Genomic DNA, 12,271 nt, shown 5'->3' with positions numbered 1-12,271 from the left:
GTAGGCAACGCCATTCATTCAGGACTTCTTCTATGTCTTTTCTAAATTTTATAATTTTCTCCTTAATGTTCTCATGTATCTTTCCTTAGATTTACAATGATTTCATTGGCTATGAGATGTGGCATGGTGTCAGATAAAAGAGAGGATAAGCAGAATTCTTATTTCATCCAGCATTAAAGAGAATGCCATCAAAGTTTCAGCATTAAGAATAATGTTTGTAGGGGCGCCTGGGTGGCTCAGGAGGTTATGCCTCTGACTTCGGCTCAGGTCATGATCTCACGGTTCGTGAGTTCAAGCCCCACATTGGGCTGTCTGCTGTCAGCACAGAGCCTGGAGCCTGCTTCGGATCCTCTGTCTCCCTCTCTCTCTGCCCCTCCCCACCTCACACACACGTTCTCTCTCTCTCAAAAATAAATAGCATTGTATGTCAACTCTACTCCCCCGGCCGTCCAGAAGAAGCACGTTTGCTGTAGATTTTTTAATAAACAGTGTTTATCTTCAATTCAATAATTATCTCTTCAACTGCACCCAGGCTAGATGTTATCACATTCGTTGAGACTTCATTCCAAGTGCAATTGGTTCCTTTTTTATATTCATGTTTATTTTTGCTTGTGTTTCCCCATCATTTATTTTTCTTTTTAAATGGATGTTATCCATGCATTTATCCCTCGAAGCAAACAAAACATAACTTGCTTTATTGTCTTTTTCAAGTCTTTCCATAAAACTAATTTCACCTGGTATAAATTCATGTCCTGATTTTTAAATTGTGTTTGATGTGTTTTTTTCCAGATATTTTGGAATGTTAGTTTGTAGGCTTAGTTTGAGTTGCAGGGTATTTTTTCCTTTTCTTCCTCTCTCTTCCTTTGGGCTCTTTCCTCGTTATTGTTCCCTTGGTTGCTTTAATGGGCTCCTTAGCTCTATATCCCACAGCCAAGTCTTATAATGATGTTTTAGGGCTCTGGATTCACAGAGATACTGGAGATATGGGGAATTCATTCAGCAAGCCAGTGAGAAACTTGGCCAGGTTCATGGACATGAGGCTGTCTTTGCCTTCCAGACTCCAGTCTCCCTAGGTCTATACATATTCTTACATAAGCAGAGCTCTATATGGCTAGCTACGGTCTGTTCAGCCATGTCTTTGGAAAAAGAAGCTTTCATGTCACATGAAATGCAGAGATCAGTCATATTTGCTGGCTCATATCCAAAGGTCTCTATAGGTAAGACTTTGGAGTAAGCCCAAAGGTTTGGATAGGTAAGCATGTAGAGCTGCTTCTGGGGAAAACCTTGGGTCTGCTTGCAATCATCTAGTACTTTCTGGAGAAGTGAAGAGGCATTCCATCTTCCTGATGCTAGATGCTAGGCTCTTCAATTTTCCCCACAGATCAATCTTGTTTCATGCATTTAAGCTATCTCTGGATATAACTCTTCTTTTAATCAGCACTGCAGAAACAGAGACATCAGACTCTCTCCAGAAAGTTTAACCTTCAGCTACTGTTGTCTCGTGTCAAAGGCTCAGATGAGAGAATGAAGGGCTAAGAAAGATGGGTGGAGTGTTGGGTCATCCATTAACTCCTTTGGAAGAAACTCCCCTCGTTTTCTATCTAGTTGGGGAATCTTTGACTTAGCTCCTATAGACATCCCTTCACTGAATTTCACAATTAATATTTGCTGCCATTTAGGAAATGCCTACCACGTGTCATGCTCTGAACCAAGTATGTGTCTCTAGTCCCTTATACAAACTTCCATGGTGGAGTTTCAGGCCCAGTTTACAGATAGGGGGAACTGATTCAGGGATCACTTAATCTATGCCAAGCAATTAACATGACACTACATTTGTCCATCATAATCTGCTGTGTTTTTCTCCCATAAGGAAAGAATTATTGCCACCTGAGTACCATAGAATCTACCTATATGGCATGCATAACATTTGTTTCCAAAGTAGAAATAACAATACAACATACAGATTTCTTCTATGATCTATACAATTCTCTCCATAACCCCCAAATCTGTGTTATGTCTATTTCTTTTAGCTGAGGGGAAAAATTTAAATAATGAAGACTTGCCTAATCCAGGTAAGGGACCAGAAATGTTTTAAAAAAAACTTTGTGGGGGTGCCTGGGTGGCTCAGTCGATTAAGCGTTGGACTCTTGATTTTGGCTCAGGTCACGATCTCATAGTTTGTGAGATTGAGCCCCATATGGGGCTGTGAGCTGTCAAACATGGAGCCTACTTGGGATTCTCTCCCTCTCTCTCTGCCCCTTCCCAGCTTGTGCGCAGGTGCGCCCACGCTCTCTCTCAAAAATAAATAAACTTTAAAAAACAACTCTATGGTATTTCTCCAATGGCTCAGTATAGCTCACAAAGTTAAACTGTGTTGGATTTCATTGTGCTTTGATTTGGATAGAGAGACAGTTGATTACAAGCAGCCACGTTTGAACTAATATGGGCTTATGAGGTTTTCTCAAAGCTCACATGAGAGAAAAAGTTAGATTAGGTCTTTGAAAGCAGTTTAAATTTTATTATCCAGGAGGTGATTTCAGAATCAGTTCATAAAGACAGACGGGAAAGATGTTCATGCATTTCTAAACCGTTAAATGTCACCAGGGTAAAATATTGGTTTCCATCAACGGGCAAATAACCATCCAGAGATGGCCGCTTTTCCCACATGTTCATTTTTGGCTTGTCACATAGAGTTCTTCAAAATGAAATATGACTTTTAATAAGAAAAAAAGTTAATCACTAAAGATCTTTCTTTTTTTTTTTTTAATGTTTCTTTATTTTTGAGACAGAGAGAGAGTGTAATCGGTGGAGAGGCAGAGAGAGAGGGAGACAGAGGATCCGAAGCAGGCTCCAGGCTCTGAGCTGTCAGCACAGAGCCCGACGTGGGGCTCGAACTCACAGACTGTGAGATCATGACCTGAGCTGAAGTTGGACGCCTAACTGACTGAGCCACCCAGGCGCCCCCTTTTTTATTTATTTATTTATTTATTTATTTATTTATTTATTTATTTATTTTTTATTTTAGATCTTTCTTATTGGAAGGTTTAACTAACACTATCAATCACACAAGCCCACGTGGAGATAAATGTTCCTCAGTATCCATTTATCGTTCTTCCTTCCCTCACCCCCATTTGGGTTTCTTGAGCAATAAATGTCTTCTCTCTCCCTGAATTTATGGTAAACTTTTTGTGGCCACGAATTGCATCGAATCCCAAATCTCTTACTCTTTAGGGCTTAATAGATAGAGCGTGCTGCACCCTTGTGATGCTCCATAAATATTGCCGATGGCAGGGATGACATTTCAGTGGTGAATGCCTGTCAAAGAAATGCTATGCAAGAGGGATTTTTATGGACAGCAGCACGGTAATGGAATACAGATCTGCAATGCATCACCAAACATTGACCTAAAACCGAGCAAGGCTGGAAAATTATTGACAAAGCGTGGGCTGCAAACCTCGGAGGAAGTGGGAAGCTCTGAAGTGGACGGATGTCAAGGCCACTCAACATCTTGGCATGGCTGACAAGGTGTGCCGCCCATCTATCAACCAGCCAATCAACATTTACTGAATGCCAGCGAAGAAAAACATGTCATGCTAGATCCTGATACCACACAGGAAGTCGGTTATATCTGTTCTGCATATTAGTGAGGTTCATTAAATGTGCATGATTTTCTACTTTTTTGCAATTTGGATTACTACTACTACTATATTATTGCTTTGCTCGGCCATCTGTATTTTCCTGCTTGCAAGCTAGGAGGAAATTTACTCGTTTTGCAAATTTCTCAACTGTGTTTCAAATATATCTCTAGAGCTCAGATACTGCATGTAATTATTAAATGGTTCACAGTAGAATAAATACACTTGCTCTGCTTGAAAAGAAATAATCCTACAAAGTCAAATTTAGCACTGGGCAAGAAATTCTAATATCCCCATCCTCTAAAAGCAGTTCTGCATATGCATGAAGTTTGCTTTCATAAACGGTCCTTGGCTGGGAGTTTTAAATAGGTTCTTGAAGAAATGCACACTTGAAGGTGCTCACGCCCAGAGGAGAGCACCTGAAGAAACCGGCATGCCTTCGTGGCTGCAGAACTGGCCAGAGACTCATGCTGGCACGGCAGTGAACACAGCTCCAGCCAAAGGCATGTGCTGGCTCAAGACTCCCGGAGCCTCGGGCAGCAACATTCCCTGAGTGCAGTGAGAGAAGGGTCCTCATCTATGCCTCGGGCCCAGTTTCTGACCCAATCACAAAATCTCTCCTCCTTTCTCCTAAAGCCTGCGTGATGCACACCTCTTCCATGAAGCCTTCTTAGAATGCTGCCCCCTGTCCCGGGCTCTAACTCCCAGGCCAGGTGTCCAGGTTACCTCCTGAACGTGTCTGCACCTCCCGCTTCCCCTCCTTCACCTAAATTGTACCCTCAGCCTGGAATATACCCCTTAACTCTACCAGTTACCTTCCTTCAAATCCTAGAGCAAATGCTACCCGCTCAGGGAAGCCTATCTCTGCTTCTCTGGCTAGAGATAATTTTGCATTGCTCCATACTCTCCAAGACATCTTTGTTATGAGGTGGTGCGTATAATGACCCCCTCACTGGTGTCAAATCCTGTCTCCACCACGTATTAGCTGTATGATCTTGTCCACGTTACTTAGCCTTTCTATGCCTCCATTTTCAAAATGGGGATAGTCCTGATAAGAGTTCTTTCTTTCTTTTTTTTAAATTTCTTTTAATGTTTATTTTTGAGATAGAGAGAGACAGAGTGTGAGTGGGGGAGGGGCAGAGAGCGAGGGAGACATCAGAAGCAGGCTCCAGGTTCTGAGCTGTCAGCACAGACATGCAGCTCGAACCCCATGAACCGTGGGATCATGACCTGAGCCGAAGTCGGACACTCAACCCACTGTGCCCTGATAATAGCTACTTCAAAGGTTTATTATGAGAATTAACTGAATTAATACATGCAAAGCACTTAAAACAGTGCCTTAAACACAGTAACTGCTTAATAAGCTGCTATTTTAGCCCTAGCTACGCTTAGCACTGTGGTGATTTGGGCATCTGTCTCCACTCATAGGACATTTTGCAAGCTCCTCAGAAGCTCGCATATCAAAGCTAATAGTTTCATAAATACCAAACTAAATTATGCCCCATACTTTTTAAATTTACTTCTTATTATGGAAAAAAAAAACCCCAGAGATCTACAAAAGTAGGCGGAAATCTCATGTACCCATGATAAGCGTTAGCACTTACTAACCCATGACCATTTTATTTTCTGTATTCCTCCACTCATCTCCTTCCTCCTGCCCCAAGCCCTAAGTTATATGGAAGAAAATCCCAGGCAAATATTTCACCCGGAGGGAATTCTGAATAAACTTATCCTACACGCATGGATAGGATGTTATATTCAACTTCTCCTTGGGCCAAGAAGGAATCATCTCCAGGACAGACCCAACTTTTCAGACCACAGGTCCTGCTAGTGGTGTGGGCTTGGACTTTGACCCACTTTCCTTCCATAAGCATTTACAATAATAATTATGTTTCGAGAGGCCATGATTTGAACTGGTACCATCCAGTCTTTATAATAACAAGATGGTGGATAAGGATCTTTGAATATGACTTGATCATTGGGAAAAGCCCTAATTATAGGTCAAAGTGGCTCCTGTGTCTTGAGTCAGTGGCTTCCTAATAAGCAAAGATCCTACATGCTTGATTCATTATACTGTGTCTCAGGCAATCGGACACTGGGGAATTTTTACCACCGACAATGAAGAATTGTGTTGCAAGAAGCCCCAATTCGCCCTAGTTAGACGATTTTAGCCAGTTTAAAGTTGAACTTTCAAGAACAAGTTTGCAAATGAAAGTATTTAAAATAGAAGCCAATTCTGTTTGTTTGTTTGTTTGTTTAAAGAATATTCTTACAGCATATCACACAGGGAGACTTGCTTGGGGTGGTTGTGCTGGGTTCAGAAAATGGGCCGTGGTGGGGTGGGGTGGGGGAGGGGAGGGGACCATTGTGTTGGTTATATTTTTGTGCCTGCATCAATCCACCAAAGATTAATTTAGTACCTACTAGCTGTAGAGAGAACAAGTGACACATGTATTGCTCCTGCCCTGCTGTCATGTGGACAACTGGTAAGCAGTCATGTTGAAGCCGGGCACCCCCTCTTGGTCCTCCTCAGTGCAATGTTCCAAACCACCATTATCCGTTAGGTCTTGCCCCTGGCTTAGTGACATCTGTCTGGGGACTTCACATCTCTGTGTCTGAAAAGGGTTTATTTGCTAAGGGTAAGTTAGGAGATTGGGTTGTAAGTTGTGGAGGGTATGAGATGCTTCATGTCAGAAGTTCTCAGACCTTTGGGATACACCCTCGTCTCCTAAGCACACCCTTTCGAACACGACGTGATAATTTTAAAGCTGTCGTAGAAGGAGCTGATGAAGAGTAAATTGTGCTGTTGAACATAGGTAATGATCTTTTTTAAAATGTTGCAAATGTGACTGGTTTTTCTCCTTTCTTCTTTTCTGCATGTTTTGTAATTGCCAGACCCCCAACTCATGTGCCCTTTTGTGTCCCCCAGTCACACTCTGGTCAACTTGCTGACTGTAGGGACAGAGTATAAGTCACCTGGTCTGCTGGGGACCCATATCTGGCCAGTCTGGCCATCATGCTTTGTGTCTTTTATCATAAAAATGTTGCTTATAAAAGAATGGTACAGTTTGGATTTAAAAACCTGTCTGAAGCTTGGGTTCAAGTGTTGGCTTTGACACATCCTAGTTTGACCAGGGAAGAGACACACAACCTCTCTGAGCCTGTTTCCTTCTCACCGAACAGAGAACGGCAACATTTATTTTGCCTACACGCGTTTGCCATGGAAGTGAAAGAAACGAGTAGAGTGATGTACACATATTATTATACCATTAATTGAAGTTCATATGTTCTTATGAACTTTACCCAAGAACATCAATAATAGGGAAGCGCTAGGTTTAAAACCTAGCCGATTTTGAGTAAGCAAGCCACACGACTTTATTTCTCAATATTTCTTGTATGCAATCAACCGTAAAGGCAAGAATTTTACTTGGAGAAAAAAGAGACTGCATGTTTACATGTTTAGTAGCAAAACAGGCGGAAGAAAAGTCACACCTTTGGATGGACCATTGGGTACGTTAACATGGTAGGACGCCAAGCAATGCTTCGAACCTATGGGTTGATGACACTGCATTGCGTATTTGGAAATGTCTAAGAGAATAGATCTTAAATGACCTCATCACAAGAAAAAATATTCCTTTGGTACTATGCATGGTGTCAGATGCTAACCAGACTTAATGCAGTGATCATCTTGTGACATATGCAAATATCAAATCACTATGTTGTATACCTGAAATTGATATAATGTCATATGTCGATTGTGCCTCAGTTAAAAAAATACTTCAAACCTTTGCCAATTATGCTTACTGCTCCATTGCAAGGAACTACATGAGCACTTATAAGGTTACAGCAGAAGCATTTTTCCAAAACACATAGAAACAGAGCAGAGGGCCAAAACAGTTGTCTTCAACAGATCAAGTGGAACAAGCATGTTTTTTATCATCTTATGGTGGGTTGAAAAGGATTTCTTATTATTTCTATTTTCTTTTGTCTTTTTAAAAATGTTTATTTATTTTTGAGAGAGAGACAAAGAGAGACTGAGGGGCAGAGAGAGAGGGAGACATAGAATCCAAAGCAGGCTCCAGGCTCTGAGCTGTCAGCACAGAGCCCAGTGCGGGGCTTGAACTCACAAACAATGAGACCATGACCTGAGCTGAAGTCAGATGCTTAATTGATTGAGTCACCCAGGCGCCCCATCTTCTATCTTTAATAAAGTGGCAAATAACTCTCAACTCATCCAAACAAAATAGTCCAAGACCATTCTAGAGGAACATTGCCATATTAACAAAATCCAAGAATTTAGAGAATGTAGCTATGACGGAGAAAAATCACAGTATAATTTAGGGAAGCACTAAGATTATTTTCCTGGGAATAGCCAAGTTTTCAAAACAGAGTCAAACAAAACCCCCAGATCTAAAGTCAAAGGTGGCCCCCGAGGCCCAGTATACCTGTTGAACCAGTCGTCTGTGTATCGAGGGTAGGGGTAGGGGTCATTGCCGCTGAAGTCATAGCTCGCTTCCGCGTTCTGAAAAACACAAGGCGTCTCATTAGGTCAGTCAAGCCAGATGGACAGGCCAGAGAGGATGCTTCAAGACATGACTGTCTGATGCTTACAGGTCCTCTGTGGAGTGCTGTGTTAATGTTCCTCCCTGGGCCAGCCCTTGCAAAGGGGTGACAGAGCTGGTGTGTCCTTGGATCTCTCTGTCCCTCCCTTTATCCTCTTCCCAGACTTCCTCATTCCATTCTGCTTCAGGCCCTCAATGAACTAGCAAATTTGAGTCCTGTGCTCTCCAGGACTGTCTCCATTTTAAGTTGAGTTACCATCTGTGGGTGAACGGGCTTCACCTAGAATCCAGGACTTATGTTATGCTTCCTTGGCTTGATGGTCAGAATGCTCTCGGTCTTATGTCACAAGTGAGGCAATCTCTGGAGTTTTCTTGCTTTGTGCAGAAGGCTCCCTGCTTCAGACTGACCTAGGCTTGTGTCCTTTATATTTATGGGTGTTAAACCTTTGCCCAAGCCCCTAACATCAGCACAGTATCAACCTCAGAGTCACTCAACAAAGGTCAGAGTCTAATATATGCCAGTGATTATGCCAGATATGGGAACGCCCTTGTGTAACTTACAGCCTAGCTGGGGGCACAGACATCAATCAAATGACCAAACAAATAAATATACAATTATGAACGGGGAGTACTCTACACCCTACAGTATTTGGTTAGAAGTTTAAATTCTATGCATCTAACACCTCCATTTTTCCCCTTGAGAGTTTCCCCCCCCAAAAAAAATCAATTACATATCCACTTAAATAGTTTTCCATTTAGGTCTTTAGTTGGCCGACCTTTTATTTTGGCCCAAGATGGGAAATGATCTACCATCTTTTGGAGACTAATTCATCCTTCCCACTGCTTTCTCTGCTTGCCTGGAATGCTCAGAACGAGAATCCCATTTTTCTCTGTTCTGTTTTTGAGTTCTGCAGTAGAGACCCAGGTGGCTTCCTGGCCCACAGTATACATTTGGCTAGAAAGCACTGGATTAGGTATATATTCCGGTGTGGGCATTTCTTGATTTCATGGGTCCTGAGACATTTTCAGGAATCGTGCCCTTTTATGAGGTAAAACACTTTAGCCTGTAAACTTTATGTATCAGTGGCATAATGTTTTTAAAAGCAAACCGATGAATTCCATTAGTTTGCATTTCCATTTGCTGGATGGACAAAGGGCTATTAGTCACCAGTAGTTGTCGTAATCAGAATTATAATACTAATTTATTTATAAAAAATGTTTATTTATTTTTGAGACAGAGACAGAGCATGAGCAGGGAAGGGGCAGAGAGAGAGGGAGACACAGAATCCGAAGCAGGCTCCAGGCTCTGAGCTGTCAGCACAGAGCCTGACGCGGGGCTCGAACTCACGAACTGCGAGATCATGACCTGAGCCGAAGTCGGACGCTTAACCGACTGAGCCACCCAGGTGCCCCAATACTAATTTATTTAAATAAATGTTGTGTTTGGGATAGACATCACCCTGAAATTTGTGGGTTTTTTTTTTAAATTTTATTTTTTATTTTTTAAAGTTTACATCCAAATTAGTTAGCATATAGTGAAACGATGATTGAAATTTGTGTTTTTATTTTTTTTCCAGTTTTTATTATTTAAATTTCAGTTGGTTAACATGAAGTGTAATACTAGTTTCAGGTGTGGGATGTAATGATTCATCACTTATATGCAACACTTGGTGCTCATCACAAGTGCCCTCAAGACCCATCACCCATTTAACCCATCCCCCCCACCCCCACCCACCTTGCCACCAGTAACCATTGGTTTGTTCTCTCCAGTTAAGAGTCTGTTTCTTGGTTTGCCTCTATTTTTCCCCCCACTATGTTCACTTATTTTGTTTCTTAAATTCCACACATGTGTGAAATCATATGGTATTTATCTTTCTCTGACTAATTTTGCTTAGCATAGTATTCTCTAGCTCAATTCACCCCATTGCAAATGGCAAGAGGTCGTTCTTTTTGATGGCTGAGTAATATTCCATACATCTCACATCTTCTTTATCCACTATATACATGTATATATATCTATATCTATCTATCTATATCACATCTTCTTTACCCATTCATCAGTTGATGGACACTTGGGCTCTCACCATAGTGTAGCTATTGTTGATAATGCTGCTATAAACATTAAGGTGGATATATCCTTTTGAATCAGTATTTTTGTAACCTTTGGGTAAATACCAAGTAGTGCAATTGCTGGATCATAGGGTAGTTCTATGTTTAACTTTTTGAGGAGCCTCCATACTGTTTTCTAGAGAGGCTGTACCAGTTTGCATTCCCACCAACAGTGTAAGAAGATTCCCCTTTCTCTACATCCTTGCCAACACCTGTTGTTTCCTGTGTTGTTAATTTTAGCCATTCTGACAAGGTGTAAGGGGATATCTCATTTTTTTTAATGTTTATTTATTTATTTTGAGGGAGAGAGAGAGTGCAAGCAGGGCAGAGGGGTGGGGGGAGAAGAGAGAGAGAGAGAGAGAGAGAGAGAGAGAGAGAGAGAGAGAATATCCTGAGCAGGCTCTGTGCTGTCAGGGCAGATGGGGGCTCAATCCCATGAACTGTGAGATCATGACCTGAGCTGAAATCAGGAGTCAGAGGCTTAACCAAATGAACCACCCAGGTGTCCCATCTCATTGTGGATTTGATTTGTATTTCCCTGATGATGAATGATGTTAAGCATCTTTTCATGTGTCCGTTGGCCAGCTGGATGTCTTCTTTGGAAAAACATCTATTCATGTCTTCTGCCCTTTTCTCAACGTTTATTTATTTTTGGGACAGAGAGAGACAGAGCATGAACGGGGGAGGGGCAGAGAGAGAGGGAGACACAGAATCAGAAACAGGCTCCAGGCTCTGAGCCATCAGCCCAGAGCCTGACGCGGGGCTCGAACTCATGGACCGCGAGATCGTGACCTGGCTGAAGTCGGACGCTTAACCGACTGCGTCACCCAGGCGCCCCTCTTCTTCCCTTTTCTTAAGTGGATTATTTGTTTTTTGGGTGTTGAGTTTTAAAAGTTCTGTATATATTTTGGATACTAACCCTTTATCAGATATGTCGTTTGCAAATATCTTCTCCCATTCCAAAGGTTGTCTTTTAGTTTTGTTGATTGTTCCCTTCACTGTGCAGAGATTTTTATCTTGATGAGGTCCCTGTAGTTTATTTTTGCTTTTCTTTCCCTTGACTCAGGAGACATGTCCAGTAAGAAGTTGCTGCAGCAGATGGCAAAGAGGTTACTTCCTGTCTTCTCCTCTAGGACTTTGATGGCTTCTGGTCTCACATTTAGTTCTTTCATCCATATTGGATTTATTTTTGTTTATGGTATTAATTTTTTTTTTAATTTAAGAATTTTTGGCATTATTGAGGCACTGATATACTTCATGCGTGATGAATTTGGGCATGTGCCTACACCCATGATAACATCACCCCAGACAAGGTGCTAAAAGCATGTTCATCACCTCCCCAAATTTCCTTTTGTTCTTTTGTGTCTGTGTGTTATTTTTGTTTTTGTCTCGGTGAGAACATTTAACATGAGATCTACCTTCTTAACATAGTGTGAAGCACACAATACCGTATTGTTGACTGTGTTGCACAGCACAGTTCTAGAACTTACTCATGTGCATAACTGAAACTTCATACGTATCAAAAATCAATCCCTCATTTTCCACCTTCTCTTACCCCGTTGGAAGTTTGGGTCAATGCATCTTCTGTGTCAAATAAGCCTATCTTTTATTCTAGAATATAGGTCTTCCTTTAACACCCAGTCATCAGAGAGGACAACTTCCTGTCTCCTCCGGCCATAATGATTGGCTCCAAATTATCTGTTCCTCCTTCTCCCCTTTGGTCCCAAACTACACTCATTTACCTTTTAAAAAAAAATTTAATTCTCTTTCTGGTCTCTATTTCCCGTCTCTGGGAGACACTCTCAGATCAGGCATGGTTTTTTTGTGTGTCGTTTTATTTTTTTTACTTTTCTTGAACTGTTTGGATTTCAGTCCTTTTGAGGGATACTATTTTGAAATAGTTACTATGTTTGGTTACCCTAACCTTCTCTGAGTTTTTGAGACAAGAGCATTCTTAGGTAGAGT

At 41.5% G+C, this 12,271-nt stretch overlaps 1 protein-coding gene across 1 annotated transcript in view; it reads right to left on the bottom strand.

Annotated features, from left to right (window-relative positions):
* The window catches only part of PCSK2 (proprotein convertase subtilisin/kexin type 2), a 272,390-nt gene that overhangs the window by 65,686 nt on the left and 194,433 nt on the right, over nucleotides 1–12,271 (bottom strand). Inside the window, exon 6 of the mRNA XM_015063231.3 lies at nucleotides 8,081–8,157. Within this exon, the coding sequence (XP_014918717.2) occupies nucleotides 8,081–8,157 (77 nt within the window). The remainder of the gene's footprint in view (nucleotides 1–8,080; nucleotides 8,158–12,271) is intronic.

This window comes from Acinonyx jubatus, chromosome A3 (genome assembly GCF_027475565.1).
Source record: "Acinonyx jubatus isolate Ajub_Pintada_27869175 chromosome A3, VMU_Ajub_asm_v1.0, whole genome shotgun sequence".
Classification (NCBI taxonomy): Eukaryota; Metazoa; Chordata; class Mammalia; order Carnivora; family Felidae; genus Acinonyx; species Acinonyx jubatus.
The sequence above is the reverse complement of the archived record's forward strand: the minus strand, read 5'-3'. Positions and strand labels throughout refer to the sequence as shown.